Here is a 17,301-nt window from a genome sequence, read left to right on the forward strand (position 1 = left end):
AGACCGGCACCCAGAACAGCCAATCAGAGGTGGAAGCAGAGCCCCTGGGGTGGGCACGCCAGGGATCCACCCACCTCGCCCTCGGTCTCCTGGAGAAAGGCGGAAGGAATGCGGACCTTTCTGAAGTGACGGCCGCGTCAGCCTATCAGAGGCGGGCTCAGGAAGGCGGAGCGGAAGACTGGAAGAATAAAACGAATTGACGGAGCAAGTAACCAATGAGAGGCTTGATTCAGACTGTCCCGAACTAACAGAGGACCTGTCGGGGAAGGGAAATGGAGCTACGTCCAGGTGATGTTACGCGAGTTAACGTCCTGATGACGTCATGGGTCAGTGCATGCCACTTTGAGTCCTCTCTCTCTCGCCCGTCACTAATGACCGTTTCCAGGGGCCTCTGTGCGGCTTTTCCACCTAGAGGTCCCTTCTCGTCTCCCGGTTGCAGTTTTCATCCCTATTTTTGGTAACTCATTAGGTTAACCCTCTGCCTCAGCTACCCTGTGTGTAACAGGAAAGAAACTCACCTCATGGAAACCTGTGAGGTTATCTGTAGATCATTTCTCTAAACACATACTAAATCAGCCATCCACTTTCTGTCGTTAAGTCTTTGTTTAAGAAATATTTGTAACTCTTTACTGGGACTAAGTCTCTGTCCAACATGATCTCCCATTTTTTGTCCCTTACTCTGTTTTATTACTCATACACACACCCCCCCCCACCCCCAGATTTATCGTTACCTAATCTTAAAGTATGTATTTTTTTGATCCATTAATCTGCTTAGTTTCTATCCCAAGTCAACAGAATTATCAGTCCCATGAGGGCAGGGCCTGTGTAGCAATCACTGCTGTGTTCCCAATGCTCAAATATTTGATATGTGATGGCTAATGTAAGCACAGAGTTTGTGTGCCAGTAATTGCTTCCTAGACCTCATTCCTGGAGGATGTCCATCAGGAGTTCCAGACACTAATTTGGACTCTTTCCCCCTCCTATGTCTCCATCCCCACACCACCCGTCATCGAAACCATAGGTAGTGCTTTTCTCTCCTCATCCTTTACTTCTCTGCCCCTGCCTCCCTTCCCCGCCCTCAATGGCCTTTTTCTGTCCCTCTTTCCTCCTAAATTTCTGACCACTTCTTACCCCTTACCCCCTCCACTGCCACCACCCCGACACTGGCCCCATCATCACTCCCTGGACCTATGCAGTTGCCTGTCTATCCCCAGATCTGCCTTCTCTACCCACACCTGCACACTCTGTTCTTCCCACAGCAGTCAGAGGAAGGCTTTTAAAACATAAGTCAGATCGTCTTCCTCCACTGCTTAAAAATCTTTTAGTTCTTCCTTTAATAAGCATTTACTAAGTACCTACTAACAGTGCTTTAGAAGCTGGGGGCGCACCACTGAACAAGGTGAAATCTAAGCCTTCATGGAGCTGACCGTCTAGTGGAGGCAGGAAGACAAAAAGCAAGTAAACAACATGCACAAAAGTTTTAGAATGGTAGGTGTGCAAAGAGGTGAATAACCTGGGTTATGAGATAGCGGACTTCCTTCGGGAGGCAGAGAAAGCTTCCTGGAGGAGGTGGCATTTGCACTGAGTCTATGGGTGGGGGAGGAAATAGTAGAAACAGTATTTCAGGCAGAGGAAACAGCAAGTGAGAGAAAGAGAGAGCGAGAGCCTGATATGTCTGAACAGCAAGGAGGCCTTGGCTGTAATGTAGGGAGGAGGCAAGAGAACTAAATGTTAAATCAAGCTACATTTACAGACAGTTCTGTGGCCAGGCCAGGTGGACACTTGCAGAACAAAGGAAGATTTCTGCTGGGATTACTAACAACTCATTTCCCATATCTGTGAAAGGGGAAACAGAAAAAACAGAGTCTTTAAGTAACTGCCTCACACAAATAAAATCGTTCATTTCCTATGGTTAAAACCATAGGGAACCTATGGATTAAAGGCTGAGAACTGTCAGCAGGCCTTTCACACTTCTCTTTCCTCACTGTTCGTCCATATCAAAGGAAATGGGTAAACAAAGTCTATAACTCTCAGGAACTAGAGAATGATACACAAACTGTATCTCTTGACACTTGGGGCTTTTTCCTTGTCTTGGGTTTTCGTCTTTGCTTTCTCTAGTCTTTGCTTTTCTCCTTCTTTAATAATCTTTCCTTTTGACCCTAACTTTGGCATGTGTGTTGAATTCTTTCTACAGTCTCTGCCAAAGAATCCTCTCAGTGCAGGGCTTGGTCTCCACCCACTTGGGGAAATTTGCCCTGTCCTGCATCAGCTGGAGAGTGGGGTCCAAGGGCCAAAGATGAGATTAAGCAAAAAGGTGAGGCCGGAAGCCAGACCAGGGCGGACCCTCCGGCCTTTGTCAGCATGCTCCTGGCCTGTTGGCTTAAGGCCCCGCACATTCCCACCAACCCCCTGCCCGCCCCACCCCCATTCACCACCCAGCTCCCTGCGCCTTGCTACCCCCAGGTGGGGCTGTGCACTGGTTTCCCAGACAGAGCTGCACTTCCTGCCCAGGCCACTAAGCTTTTGCTCTCAGTGCCCTTTTCCTGGAATGCCATCCTCCTCCCCCATTTTGTAGAATTTTCATCTTCTGTAAACTGACTCAAAAGCCACTCATGAAGCCTTTTCTCTTGTGTCGTGCTCTCTCCCAGCCTGACTCAGAGTAATAATAGTGTTAGTAAGGATGGCTAATGTTTATATTTAGTGCTCACCATGAGCCAGACACTGTTCTGAGTTCTGTTCACGTAATACTACATGAAATCCTGAAATCCTCACAGCATCGGGAGAACAGGAAGGGGTGTGTGAGGGAGGGTGGATTACCAGAACCATTCCCATTTTCAAGATGCAGTAACTGAAGCCACAGAGCTTTACATCTGTCACTTGACTTAATTATTAACAGCACACCCCCTTTCACTCTCAAGTGTCTCGGTTCGGACCATTAATGAAGGGTCACCCGATCTGTAATAGGAGCGGTTTTGAAAGTAATCTTGGTGCATGCAGGGATTTCTCTCACTAGATTATCTTAAACACAGAGTACAGGGCTTGGCATGTAGCGGGTGCTCAAATAATATTAGTTGAATTTATATATTTAAAGCCAATTTAAAAGAAAACTTATGCAGATATGGCAAAAATGTTAAGAGTTTACCCAAAATACTACATTAATGTACACCACAGAGCCGTGCTATCCAAAAACAGTGACCAATGGCCCCTGCGACTATTGAGTCCTTGTAATATGGTTGGTCCAAATTGAGATGGGCCCTAAGCGTAAAATATATAACAATCCCAAAGACTCAGGACAAAAAAGCAATATCAAAGATCTCATTAATAAATTTTATATCGATCACACATGTTGAAATGGTAATATTTTTGATATACCGCGTTCATAAAATGTATTTCTAAAATTCATTTCACCTGTTTTTTACTTTTTAAAAATGTGACTGCTAAGTCTACAGCCATGCCACCCTGAACAAGCCAGATCCCGTCTGATCTCGGAAGCTAAGCAGGGTCAGGCCCGGTTAGTACTTGGATGGGAGACCACCCAGGAAGACCAGGTGCTGTAGGTGTAAAAAATAAAAAAAATAAGAGATTGTAAGCTGACAAGGTCCTTGCAATCTGTGAGGTCAACCAATGGTTGCCTCGCCTAAAAATATATATATAATAAATAAAATAAAAAATAGAAATGTGACTGCTAGAAAAAATGAAATTAAACATGCAATTCACGTATTTCTATCAGCTGGTGGGACACAGAAAAGTTAATCGTGATTCATATGCATAAGTATGGTCAAGAAGGAGTTCTCATTTTCTCTATTACCCACTTCCAGAAGGATTGAATGAGGGTCTTCTAATTTTAAAAATGATACTCATCACAAAATAACACATGAAGAAAATTAAAATCAGTTGTCATAGGTGGTAGGAATAACCAGTGTTTGTCTTCAGATGAGAGTTCACCCTCTACCCTGGGAACACGTTTAAGTGGACTTTGAAACTGTCTACTTGTTAAAACAAGTTGAAGGACAAAGAACCAAATGTTCTGAGGTTGCTTTTATTCCAAGAACTGTGCGAGATCTGCCCAGGCACCACCGTCACTGGCTCGTCCCACAGCACTCACATACGATAGCACCATGAGGGCGTCTGGGCCCATGGGAGCCGGGTCCCCAGCCAGTCAATATGACTGAATCTGCCATTGAGGGCTGGCCTGGCTGCCCTCGAGTGGTCCCTCTGTGTCCCACCATTCCTCGGGCAGGTGAGGAACAGGTCTCAATGCCCCTTGGTCCGATGCTTCTGGGGTCTGTGCCCTGCAGCCTTACAGTTCTGTCCTTCTCAGAGGGTATCACAGACAGCCTCCCACTCAGAAAGGGGGCCTTTCCAGACATGGGCTTCTTCTCTATCCATGAGGCTCCAGATGGCCCCTGCCCGGAGCCTCTGTCCAGGCAGGGAGTGGCAACATGCTAGACCAGAGTCAGAGTCACTGTCCTCTAGGAGCCTGGGACCAGGCCCCAGTGAGGAGGCTAGGAGGCTGCTTTGGCCACTGTTGGCTGGATCAGCATGGTAGTGGCCTGCAGCGGATAGTAGCGGCCCCGCCACGTCTTCCAGAAGATGCCCTTCTTACGCTGCTGCCGCTGCTGGGGGATGGAGTGGAAGTACTGGCCGTTAAGGTTGGAGTGGCCACAGGTACCGAACCACCAGCCACCTGCCAGGGTCAGAAAAAATGGAACATGGTCAGGCGGAGTCCTTGGGCCTCCACTGGGGCTGGGATGGGGATGAGGCTAGGCATTGGACTTTATATGCTTTAGATGGGAAAGATTTGACAGTGCTTATCAAACTGTGTTCTGAAGAACCCCAGGTTGTGAAGGAGAAACCTCAGGGCCTCTGAGGTTCTGTGAGCGTGGCAAAGTTACTTATCTGCACCTGGCACATAGCCTACACTCGTAAAACACTTTCTATGACTGTCATCCGTCTCATCAATTTATATTAAATTGAGCCATATGAAACGATCAGTATTCCATCATTGTTTGACCCACCAAAGGGCAGTTTGATGTGTTTCACTTCACAAGGCCCAGGCTCTGCCTCTGATTTCATTAGAACAAGATCGGGTTTCCCTTGGTAGCTTTGCCACATGCCAGCCACCATCCCACAAATGTCACCTCATTGAATTTTCATAATAATCCTATGGAGTGGGCACTGTGGTTACACCCATTTTAAACTGAAGGTGGGAGAAGTTAAATCAGTTACCAAAGGGCACACAGCAAGCAAGGTGAAGAAGGGAATGGATGGAAGGAAGGGTCGAAGGAAGGGCAGGGAAGCAGAAAGGCAGGGATGGGAGGCCCCAGCAGTCAAGACGAACAGGGACAGAACTTGCTCACCAGAGAGGCTCTTGGCACAGTTCTTGTCCCCACGGAGGTCGTGGTCCTGATCCCAAGTGGAGAAGGGAAGGGAAAGGCCGCTGGGCATGACCGTGGTGGCACCCAGCTTGCTGGCCACGGGTGCAGTGAGCTGCAGGCTATAGGCCGTGTCCTCGCCACCCAGGTGGACAGGGAATTGCAGCGACTCGGCATTGCCCTCCCAGTCCTGCAGCTGCACGGCCAGGCGGCTGCCACGGCCCCCCAAGATCAAGTGCACTTTCTCCAAGCCCAGCCAGAACTCTCCTACAGTGGGAGAGGCTGATCAGTAAGATGGAAATCCGCCTCCAGGCCCCTCTACCCCCCATGCCTCCAGACCTCTGGAAATACCCACCTTGGGGATCTCCGAAGCCAGCCTTGTAGGCTTCCCAGGGCTGGTTGAAGTCCACAGAGCCATCCTGGCGCCTCTGAATTATAGTCCAGCCTCCATCTGCCCAGAGAGGTACAAGGTCACCAGGAGGACCCTTCTGACAGGGGACCCTGACTCCTCCATCTGGCTCTCAAACCCCGAGCCACCTACAAACCCAGGGAGGGCAATGCTCCCTCCATTCATCCCAGCAGGACTGGAGGAAGGCGGTCAAAGGAAGGAATACGGTAGGCCGGCCAGCAGGCTGGGGGCTCAGCCTAGAATTTTGCTCCCCCAGGACCCAACGGGAAAAGGAGTGGGAACGAGAGAGTGAGGTGGGCTGCATTTGACCGAAAGACCACAGGACTCATGATATTCGGGGCGCCCTGGTGGGCCAACACATCCTACCTGAGCTCATCTTACAATTAACCAGGAAAGGCAGGGACCCCCGAGGCTGGATCCGGAACAGTCCGCTTTGCCGTTCTCCATCTTCAAACAGCTCTTGGCAGTCCCTGGGCAGCCCTGCAGGGCAGAGACGTGGGGAGACTGAAGCAGAGAGCACTCCTGAGGGTCTCAGGAAACAGCCATATCTAGAGTCTGGGTAGCAGGCAACAGGTACGTGAGGGGGCAGTCCTGAGTTCACGACCACCACTTCCACTTGCCTAAAGTCTCCCGTGGCTTCCCATGACCTTCCTCGGCACTGCCTACAAGGTGCCCCAGGACTGGTCCGAGCACTCGTCCTTCCACTTCCCACACTGCGTGCCTACCCTCTGGCCACACGGCCTTCCTTATTCCACACACTCTCGTGCCACAAGGCTTTTGTACATGCTGGTCCTTCTGTCTAAGACCCCCTTCCCTCACACCTTTTTCTGTCTCATTCTAAAGGTCCCAGCTTCTGGAAGGAATCACTGACCCCGAGACCAGGCCAGACACCTAGAAAAAGGCATGGAGGACATCCCATTCCTAACACCGGTGTCATCTGGCAGTCTCTCCCCCACTCCCTCCCCTGAATTAGGACTCCATGAGGCCGGGGACAAGGAGCGCTGTTGACCCACAGCCTGGCACTGGTGCCCAGGCTGATCCTAGCCCACAGCAGATGTTCAATAAAGATTCAAGAAATGAATGATTGATGAATGAATGATTACAGGAGCTGGACCTGGGGGAGGGCGGCAGGTAGACAAGAGCTGAGATGAACTGGACAGGCTCTCCTTTGTCTAGTGGGGATTAGGATCAGGCCTGGATGGGGTTTGTGGGGACAGAGACCCTGCCTGGAGTCCCAGGTATGAGGGGGAGTTGAATGCTAGAGCAAAGGAGGGAGGGATGGCTAGGGTCCCTAAGCTAGGTAAGTCCCCACCCCCAGCCCAGCAAAAAAAGTAGGGGAAAGGTCACTCGGGGGAGGTAAAAGCCCTGAGGGGTAAGTGTGTCTGCACTGCAGCAGAGGTGGGGGCGGGCCTGGAGTGCCTGGAGACACTTTCCGGCCCCCACGGCAGCTGCTCTTTCCCCTACTTCCCTCTCTTCCAATCAGAACAGGCCCGGGGCCAAACCACCAATGTGGCTTCTATTAACACCAGCTGTTTCTCTCTCCAGCTCTGAACTTTCCCCTACTTGGCGAGGAGAGAGTCTGGGAGTCCCCAAACCCACACATCCTGCCCTCCAATTCCCTCCACATTCCTCCAGCCGGACCTATGCCTGCTGGCCTCCCCCAGATGTCCCTCATCCCAGAACAGCGGTTTGGAAGGGTGTACTGGACCTGGATGGGGTGGGGAGAGCCCTCAAAACTAGAGGGCTGGAAGCCAGCAACCAGCTTAAGGGTGTGAAGTGGGGATCCAAACTTTCACCATTGGCTGCAGACAACCACAGACGCCAGAATGGGTGACAGGGTTGGAGGGCCAGAGTGAAGTCAACTGGGTCTGAGGCTGTGAACTATGCGTACGGCAGAGACATGGGGCGCTGGCAGTCTGTATTATACACAGACATGCTTTGGTTGGAGATTTGGGGCAACTTCAGGCATGCCCAATAAAGGACCCAAAACTCCAGATGGTGGCAAAGGCCAGCTCTCTGTGGGAGTGGGGGGATGGGAAGTGGGGGTGATCAGGCACTTCAGGGCCAAGAGAGGGGTGAGGGACCTTGTGTGCAGGTCAAGAGCCCTGGATTTGCCAGAGACACAGGAGTGAATGTGTCTGGCCAGAGAGATAGGGGTGCCCTGCCCCGCTCCCCTTCTTAGATCCACACTCCAAGAGACTGTGGGGGGGCCCAAACCTCAGTACTCCTCTCCTGGGTAAGCATTCGCTATTTACGCCATGAGCACTCCACACTCCCTGACACCCTCCTGTCCACCATCGAGCCCTCCTAAAAGGTTCCAAACTACAGGGAGGTGTCTGAGCTGCACCACCCACTTCCGCATGCCCCTGCAGCTCAAGTTCCTCTTGGGCCCTCTTTCCCAACCTCTGCTTTATTGGTGGCCAGCAAGGCTTTGGGGCAAATCCCACTGGCCCATCTGAAAGATGGGTGGGGTGGGCGAGGACAGAGCTGAGGAGGGGGTTGTCCCCGTCAGCCCTTCACCAGAGCTTCCAGGGACCCAGGGCCAGGATCTCTCTCCTCAGTAAGGTGATTGTGACAAGCAGAGGTACAGGTATTGCTGGTGTATGTGTGTGTGTGGAAGGCGGAGCTGCCAGAGGACAGCAAAGAGCTGGACACTCACTTTGCAGGTGGCTGATATTGTGAACAGGGCCAACAAGCTGGGCCATCTTGGGTAGCCTCTTCTTTCTGGCCGGCTGGGTCAAGCCATGGCCAAGGTGGATGGGGGCCAGGAGGCCCACCTGGGAAAGGACGGGAGGCGGGTGTCAGGACTGGCTGGCTCAGGCTGCCCAGCCTGCACCGCTTCACATCCAGACCCACACAGGTCCAGCTTCCTCCCCACCTGGGGCAAACATCCGGCACCTGGCTCTGCAGATTCTGGATTCTCAGGTGCTGCTTCTCCAGGTGCCGCTGCTGCTGGGCTACCTTCTGGAAGAGTTGCTCAATCCTGCTGTTTTGAGCCTTGAGCTGCATCTGAGGAGAGTGTGAAAACCCTGATGAGGATCCGGCCTTCGCCGCCAACCTCTCCATTCATCCACTCAACTGTCCTTCGACACCTGGGCAGGATAGTTCAGGGAGCCCTGGATGTCTCCTTCGTCCACACCTTTCCAGACCCGCATGAGAGCAGTAGGAGCGCGGGCAGCTATCCCTGGGCGCACGTACCTGCATGCTGCGGAGGGTCTCAGGGGCGGCCTCGCCGTGGGGTACTAGACTCGCTGAGACGTGAGGGGGCGCGGCGGACGCCCTGGGCTCCTCGCAGGCGGCTCCGCACGCTCCCAGACGCCGTTCTAGCGCACCCAGCTGCCCCCGGGTGCGCTCCACGTGCTCGCGCAGCCCTTGGCCGAGCTGCAGGAGCCCGTGCGCCAGCACATTCACCTCGTCCCAGGACGCGAAGCGCGGCGGTGGCTCGGCTGGCGCTGGGCGGCCCTGTGCTCGCAGCAGCCCGGCGGTGGCGGCGCACAGCACCAGGGCTGCTCCGGCTGTCGACGCACAGCGCATCCTTCCCGGTGGCCTGGGCGCGAGAACACGGAAACACAGGGACGTGGGGGTGCAAGGTGACGCCGGGTCCGGAGACGCAAAGATCCTGGCGGAGGCTCGCTTGAGTGCAGGAGCCACAGAAAAATTTCGGTTCCCAGCCTCCGGCCCTCTGCGTTTAGTGGGGCTCCGCTACGCCCCTTTTATAGGCGGGGTTAGCAGGGGGCGGGGCAGCCTCGGAGGCGGAGCGCGAGGATGCTGTGGGCGGGGCGTGCGGCAGGATTGAGGTTCTGTGCTTTCCCCGCGATGCAATTACTACCGGGGTGTGGGGCGCCCTCCGAGTGCAAAACTCTGACTCCTCCCAACCAGTTCCTGATATCCCCTCTGTCGACCATGGCAGACGTGACTGTCCTCCCCACGGTCCCCTTACCAGCGTCGGAGTTCCGAGCCTCCCAAGCCCGCCCCACCGCGCTCAGTTGGCTAAAGGGCGCTGACGTCTCTGGGGCTGGGCGCGCGGGCGACATTCCTGATCCCCTCCCCAAGTCATAAAGCTGGAGAGACGGTGGGATAGAGAAGTGTGAGAAACGGCCCTAGTGCACTGAGTCCCACGGGGCCAGGTCGGGAGCCCGGGACGCCTCAAACATCCCTGCCTTCTCTGGGAAGCTTCCGGGAGAGCATCCCAAGACCAGGTTGAACCCCCAGGAAGACATCTCTGGACTCCCACGCTCCTTCTCGTTTAAGAATGTCATTGAAGATGTGTTTGTGAATTCTTTAACGTCCCTCAGTCCCCATCCCCACAACTGAGTGCCCTGCTGGCAAGGCCCAGTCTATCCTGTTCAGTCTCCAGCTCGGTGCCTCACTTCCGACAGCCCACTCTCTACCTCCAGGGTCTTCAGTGTCTGGGTTTTCCCTGTATCAAAGCAGGAACATTTGAACAGAAAGAGAGGATACATGGAAGGACTGCCGACCCTAATTCATTCATTCATTCATTAGGCAGTCGTCTGCTCTCCTACATGGAGTCCCCAGGCTGAAGGGAGAGACTTCAACACTCTGAGCCTGGGGTAGGGGCAAGATTGCAACAAGGGAAGAACTGAGTGCAGCTGTGGGGCTGGACCATGTTCATTACACAAGGTTAAACATTCATTCAACAAACTTTCACTAAAGTCCTCCCCACCCCGCCATCCCTACAACTACCCTATGCCCTGTCAGGAAAGAGAGACTGACACAGGAAAACACACCTGCCAGGAAGAACCCGGGGCCACTTGACTGGCAAGCTCTGGCAAGAAGAATATAGTTGACTCAGCAGGGCTCCAAGCCAGCTCAGACTCTGGAATCTGAAGCTGCAAGTCACCAGCCTGATGACGATGTGCAGGTCACCACTTATACATTTGACTGGGCCAGATGCCAGGACTGCAGATCCTGGCAGCAGTGACAGGCAGATGGGAAGGGCAGGGAGGAAAACCTCCATAAATAGACCTGCACAGTCACCACCTACTCTGGCAGCCCGCCTGTCCCTCTCGCAGCCCCTGGCTCTATCTGAGCAGGAGACATCGCTATCCCAGAATGTGTTCTCTCCTCCCCAGCTTCCTGCACTGAGAGATAAATGATCAATTTTTTTTCCCAACTTGATGGCCTTTTCACAATCCAATTTTCAAGGACTTCTTCTGTGCCATGTTTCAGAGGGCATAAAATGTGCCAAAGGCTCTTAGAGGTACATACTGTGAATTTCTCCAAAAGATTTTCTACAAAAGAATTTCTCCAGGGGCCTGGCTCTTGGTTGAATCCCAAAAACTGCTCTGTGAAATGCGGCCTCTGCCCCAGCAATGACGCGGTCACACTAATCAATTTTCTTGAGCATCTACTGTGTACCAGTTACTGTGCTGGAAGACACTGCCCCTCCTCCCCCATACACAGCACGTAGGCTACTCTGGTCAAGGTAAATGGCATGGAAAGGTGACATGTGGACTGGAATCTCTCATCAGAAAGGGAAGCAGTGAAATTGACTTTTGCTTTGCTTGTCTATGGGCAGCTGAATGCAGTCCCTGTCTTTGAGAGTTTTCAGTCTGGGACGGCACATAGACTCATAAACGGTGTCATCCCACGTGTATCTCTAGAACTTAGGTTACTAGGGGCCCTTCAGTCCCTCTTTACTAATTTCCAATCCTTGGGGCTTCTGGTGGGCGGGACAGGAACAGCTTATCTGTCGGTGGAGGGGCTGCTTATAATAAAAATAGCAGTGAACACCTACTGTGCACTTCATATATGCCAGGTATTGTTCTAAAGTGATTCTGTATTCACTTAATCCTAATAACTACTCCAAATGAGGTAGGTAGTTATTTTATTTTATAGATGAGGACACAATGAAAGAGAGATTACATACTTGTCAAAGTTCTCACAAAGTTCGTCTGGAAAGAGCTAGGATTGGAAACCAGGCTGGCTGACTCATGACTGTGTTCTTAGCACCCACGATACACACGCTACCTTTATTCAAAATAGCCCAGTGAACCTTGCCTCCTATGCTCACAGCCTTGTGTATCCCCGCAACCCTTACCCTATAACCAAGAGCATTTGAAAATGATGGTGTGTGTGTGACTTCTGAGGCTAGGTCATAAAAAACACATGGCTTCTGCCTTGTTCTTGATTAGATCATATGCTCTGGGAGAAGCTAGCTGCCATGCTGTGAGGACACTCATGCAACCTTTTGGGGAGAGACATACAGTGAGGAATTGAGGGCCCCACCCAACAACCAACATCAACTTGTCAGCCACGAAAGGGAGCTCCGCTCTCCTGAAAGCACATCCTCCAGTCAAGCTTTCAGATGACACAGCCTCAACTGACATTTATTATAAACTTCACGAGACCCCTAGCCAGAACCACCCAGCTAAGCCACTCCTGAACTTCTGACCCATTGAAACCATGAAATAACAAATGCGTATTGTTGTTCTAAGCCACTCGTTATGCAACTAACACAATAGCGAGTACAATAGCCAACACTTCAGTAGTGCTCACTCTGTGCCTGTATTTTTCAGCATTTTATGTACATTTATTCACTTAACATACTCTATAAAGTTGGCACAGTACTGTCTTAAACTCCATTTTAAAGACGAAGAAACTGAGGCATAGAGAAGTCGCATGGTCTGAGAGAGGAGATGTGAGGGCAATAGTTCCCAGGAAGACTGGGATTACTGTTGGGCTTAAACTGGTCCCAATCGTGTTCCGAGTTCTGCAGGGGGCTCACAATGAGTGTAGTTAATGTCACTCCGGTGAACCACAATCCTATCGCCTGTTCAAATCTGCACAGAAGCCAAGCTCCCTCTGCCATCTCTCCTCTTGCATCCACCACATCCCTTGCCCATGTTTTAGGCACAGATCCTTCGTGTTTCTATGCTGGACCCCACTGGCCAAACCCCGCCTGAAGATACACTTGGTTTGGTCTGTCCAAAACATTGAGAGATTTCTAATGAAAATCTGGATTTTTGGCTTCCCTTGTAAAGTCGAAAAGTCCAGTAAGAGTGGTCTACAGTCCTGACGGTTTGCAATGGGCCACAACTGAGGGGGAGCTGCCCCTTGGGCAAGGCAAGCCCCCGCCGCCCCCCGTCACCGCTGTGACGCAGTCCCTTCCACATTCTGTCTTTTGCAGGTAAGTTAAGACTCTGTTCATCACCTTTGGGCTGGTGTTTTTCTGTTGCCAGTGCCAGCCTCAGACAGGGGCAAGAGAGGTCTCTATTACAGCACTGCACTTTACAGGGCAAACTCCACCCCCACACACTAGGCCCGAGTTGTGGGAACAAGGGATGTATTTACTGGAGCCCACAGACCCCCTTCTGGAGCATGGGCAGAGAGTTTCCATTTGGGGTGATGAAAATGTTTTGGAACTAGAACATTTGTACACTATCATGATTATACTTAATGCCACTGAATTGTATACTTTAAAATGGTTAAAATGACCAATTTTCTGTTATGTGTATTTCAACACAAAAAAAAATCTAACCTAGAAAAATCTTGGCAAAACGAAAAAGAATAAATTTGAACCTGGCCTTCCATATCGTTTTAAAGGTATATTGAATAAAGTCGGAGGATAAAACATATTTTATTATTTAACAGGGGCTAATTAATGCGTCTGTTTTCTATTGCTGCATAATAAACATTCAGAACTTAGTGGCTCAAAACCACGTCCAGTGGACTCAGCTGGGAAAACATTCTTTTCCCTGGGGTCACTCATACAACTATAGTTACCTAGAGCTGAACTGAGACTGGATGGTTCAAGGCGAACACTTCATATCTGGTGACTAGCTGGTGCTGTCAGGCAGGACACCTCAGTCCTCTATGTGGCCTCTCCAGCAGGACCAATCATGGTGATGGCAGTGTTCCAAGAGGATGAGACCTAAGGTCCAGAATGTATTAAGCCTCTGCTTGCGTCATGTTTGCTGATGTCCCAAAGGCCGAAGCAAGGGAAGGTTGTGGACGTCAGTAGGCATGAAGCCAGGGGGCCATTAGTGAGCAGCCTATCGTAGTTCACTTGATGTAGAATTTTAAATATTTAGACATATAGTACATGGACCTTCGTTTGTACTCTTGCTCCAGGCCCAGCGAACATTGGAGCGGACTTCTCTATTGCACCAGGAACTCAATGCAAATCAGGATCCTGGGGGTCAGATCAGCACAAATTCACTTCATTCTGAAAATGCTGCTTAAGCACCTACTGGGCGCTCGCCCTGTGCATTACCTGGGGGTACAGCCACAGGCAGGTAGACACAGTCCTATCCTTAAGAACTCACATTTCACTGGGAGACCAGGGCCCTTGGGTGACTTACCTGTATGTAGCTGAGTTGCAGTTAAGTTGATGTCAAGAGAGATTTTGAAGACATTTAATGAATCATTAACTTGAGTATTGCAGATTTTTTCCTTTCCATATCTGTGAGAATATATGCTTCGTTTTCAAGTCTTAAACATTTTGTAGAAGCTTGAAAAGTTCTTACACTTTCTTTGTGGAAAAGCTTGCTCTGGAGAGAGAGATAGACCATGTAACCCTATGATTTTTTTTCCTTTTTGGGGGTAGTTTTAAATTTTGAAGTAATTTCAGCTTATAGAAATATTGCAAGAAGAGTACAAAGTCCTCTTGTATGCTCTTCATGGAAATTCACCAGTTGTTAACTTGTTCTGTTAGCATTATTATTCTCTCTCATTCTCTCTCTCTCTGTCACTCAGAGAGACAGAAAACGAGAAAGGTTATCTTGACATAATCTCTCTCTATATATAGAGCTATTATATATAGATAAATAGAGACTACATATAACACAGGCATATCGAGACATATAATACACACAGAAATATATAGGCATATATATATCTCTGATACACATAAAAATTTGGCATATATATATCAAACATTTATTAAGACAGACATATGTATAATGCACACATTTATACATAGAAAGATATATGTATAACATACAGAAACATATAAACACATGTATGTATAGAAATATATATATTACACACGTATATAGAGACATATCACTACACATACACACATAGAGACACGCACTATACATAAGTATATATATGGAGAGAGCCACATTTATATACACAGAGACACACATACATGTATACATGTAATATACACATGCATATATAATACGCATAAAATACAGAGAGAGAGAGCAATAATACACGTTGTGTTTTCTGAGCCAGTTGAGCATCTATTGCAGACACAACGTACGACTTTGCCTTTTACCAAGAACACGGACATTCTCTTATGTAACCACAGTACAGCGAGCAGCTTCAGGAAACTGGGCCCTGACATGGTACGACATCTAATCTACAGTCTGTATCCCAGTTTCTCCAGTCGTGCCCATCGTGCCCTCTATGGCTATGTGTTTTCCCACGGGGATCCCATCGAGGCCCACACGCTGCATTGTTGTGTCTCTCTAGTCCCCCTTGAACTGGGACTGCCTGTGGTCCCTCTTCTTCTTTAACGACATTGACATTTCTGAGGTGTACACACCAGTTATTGGTAGAATGTCCTTCGCTTCGCATTTGTCTGGTGTCTTCTCCCAGTTGCGTTCTTGGCGGGCACTCAGATCCTTCTCCGTGCATGACAGTGGGAAGCACGTGATGTCTGCCTGCCCCTTATTAGCACCGTTAACTGTGACTTTTAAAATTTATTTTTTATTAAAGTATGATTGACATATAACATTAGTTTCAAGTCTACGACGGATGATTCAATATTCGTATATATTACGAAATGATCACCACAATAAGTCGGGTTAACATCCATCACCACACAGTCATAATTTTTTTCTTGTGATGAGACCTTTTAAGATCTACTGTCTTAACAACTTTCAAGCAAGCAGTGCAGTCTTATTATATAAGAACGTGTATATAGTCACCATGCTTTACATTACATCCTCATGACATTTATTTTAAAACTGAAAGTTTGTACCTTTTGACCTAATTGGGAGTCTTCAAACCACTTACCTTGAATACTGGATGGTCAGTGCCGTCATGGGGGAAGCACGGAGGTTAGAAATGCCCAGAGAAGGGACGAACTCCATCAGGTAGGGCTTCCTGGGGCTGGGTCCCTGAGACTGAGGGTACAACATTATCCAGGCAAAGAGGGGAAGGAATGAGTGACCCAGGTTCGAGAAGGAGCCTGAAAATGTACTGTAGCCTGGGATATGTGCCCGGTTCCTCCCAGCTGAGCCCAGAAAGGAACTGGGGCTATGGATGTGGGCACCCGTTTCTGGGGAATGGCCTCACCACCCCCGGTGGCTAGTCATGATCTTTTCTGCCAGCCTCTGGTCATATTCAGGTCACTCACTATGAAAGGTCAGCCTTGGGGCAAGAGGTCAGAGCAGAGAAAATGACTCAGATTCTGGGCTGAGGCTTCAGAAAGGAGCAGAGCGGCCTCTGCGGAGATGCCCTCCTCCATCTGCACCCCTGCCTCGAAGTCCTTCCTCCCAGCCAGGAAGCTTGTGTGTGTGGGAGCCCAGTAACCTTTGTACCCAGGGCAAACAGCCCTGAACTCACTAAGGAAAGAATAATAACTCTCACAGTGCACGTTTACTTAGCGCTCACCTTTATACCATCAGGCATGAGCAGAGTTCATCTCACGTCACCCTCAAAACGGCCTTGGATGGGAGAATGTTCCTTTCTGTTTTGAGCTGGGGAAAACTGAGGTTCCGACAGCCTGAGTCACACAGCGTGGGAGGGCCAAGATCTGAATCTGTTTCTCTCCGGTTCTAAACCACTGAATCTTTTTTTAAAAATCTTGTCTTTTTTTTTGTTTGTTTGTGATTTACAGCTTTGAACCAGTAATGCATTTCCATTACAGTAAATCAAAAAAATCTAAACAACATAACTGGAGAAGTCTCCTTTCCCTCATCATGTGTCCACACAAAACTTTGTTCAAGAATGTTTATCCAGGTTTATTCAAAATTGCTTTTGAGGTTTTTTTGTATGTCTGCACATTTCATTTTAAAAATTGTTATGGACTGCATGTTTGTGTCCCCCTAAAATTCATGTGTTGAAGCCCTACCCCTCCAGTGTGATGGTGTTTGGAGATGGGGGCCTTTGGGAGATAATTAAGTCGTGAAAGTGGAGCCCCCATGATGAAACTGGTGCCCTTATAAAAAGAGACATGCAGTAGATGCCCCACTCCCTCTCTCTGCCATGTGAAGACACAGAGAAAAGGTGGCTGTTTGCAAGCCAGGAAGAGAGCTCTCACCAGAAACAGAATCTGCCAGCACCTTGACTTTGGACTTCTACCCTCCAGAACCGTGAGAAATAAATGTTTGCTTAAGCCACCCAGCCTGTGGTATTTTGTTGTACCTACCCAAGCTGACTAATGTAAAAACAGTGGGAAAAACAGTTCAGCAACATGTTGAAATATTTCAAGTGTACAGTTTTATACAGACATATGTATATGCCTGTGAAACTATCGCCACGAACATGGTAATAGACATGTATGTCCCACCGAGAGTTTCTTTGTGCCTCTCGGGAACC

The 17,301-nt window shown here is 49.6% G+C and overlaps 1 protein-coding gene, 2 long non-coding RNA genes and 1 pseudogene across 5 annotated transcripts; 2 read left to right on the forward strand and 2 right to left on the reverse strand.

Moving 5' to 3' along the window:
* Positions 1 to 84: 84 nt before the first annotated feature.
* On the forward strand, positions 85 to 6,865 carry LOC120598714 (uncharacterized). The gene is made up of 2 exons (XR_005651726.1): positions 85 to 326; positions 6,628 to 6,865. It is a non-coding gene; the product is annotated as an uncharacterized LOC120598714 (long non-coding RNA).
* Positions 3,442 to 3,560, forward strand: LOC120599379 (uncharacterized; annotated as a pseudogene).
* ANGPTL4 (angiopoietin like 4) lies at positions 4,021 to 9,483 on the reverse strand. The gene is made up of 7 exons (XM_039857698.1): positions 8,983 to 9,483; positions 8,683 to 8,793; positions 8,444 to 8,561; positions 6,151 to 6,264; positions 5,731 to 5,826; positions 5,361 to 5,642; positions 4,021 to 4,687 (listed from the first exon to the last, which is right to left on the reverse strand). Exons 1-7 carry the CDS (start codon positions 9,316 to 9,318, stop codon positions 4,506 to 4,508), a joined length of 1,239 nt encoding a protein of 412 aa, XP_039713632.1. The 5' UTR covers positions 9,319 to 9,483; the 3' UTR covers positions 4,021 to 4,505.
* A 3,852-nt stretch (positions 9,484 to 13,335) lies between these two features.
* Positions 13,336 to 16,514, reverse strand: LOC120598719 (uncharacterized). 3 transcript variants are annotated; one of them, XR_005651729.1, is made up of 4 exons: positions 16,375 to 16,514; positions 15,775 to 15,884; positions 14,109 to 14,297; positions 13,336 to 13,678 (listed from the first exon to the last, which is right to left on the reverse strand). It is a non-coding gene; the product is annotated as an uncharacterized LOC120598719 (long non-coding RNA). The 3 variants fall into 3 exon arrangements; XR_005651728.1 differs by lacking the exons at positions 13,336 to 13,678; positions 14,109 to 14,297 and adding an exon at positions 14,953 to 15,442; XR_005651727.1 differs by lacking the exons at positions 13,336 to 13,678; positions 14,109 to 14,297 and adding an exon at positions 14,953 to 15,448.
* Between the last annotated feature and the right edge of the window lie 787 nt (positions 16,515 to 17,301).

This window comes from Pteropus medius, unplaced genomic scaffold (genome assembly GCF_902729225.1).
Source record: "Pteropus medius unplaced genomic scaffold, Ma_sr-lr_union100, whole genome shotgun sequence".
NCBI lineage: Eukaryota > Metazoa > Chordata > Mammalia > Chiroptera > Pteropodidae > Pteropus > Pteropus medius.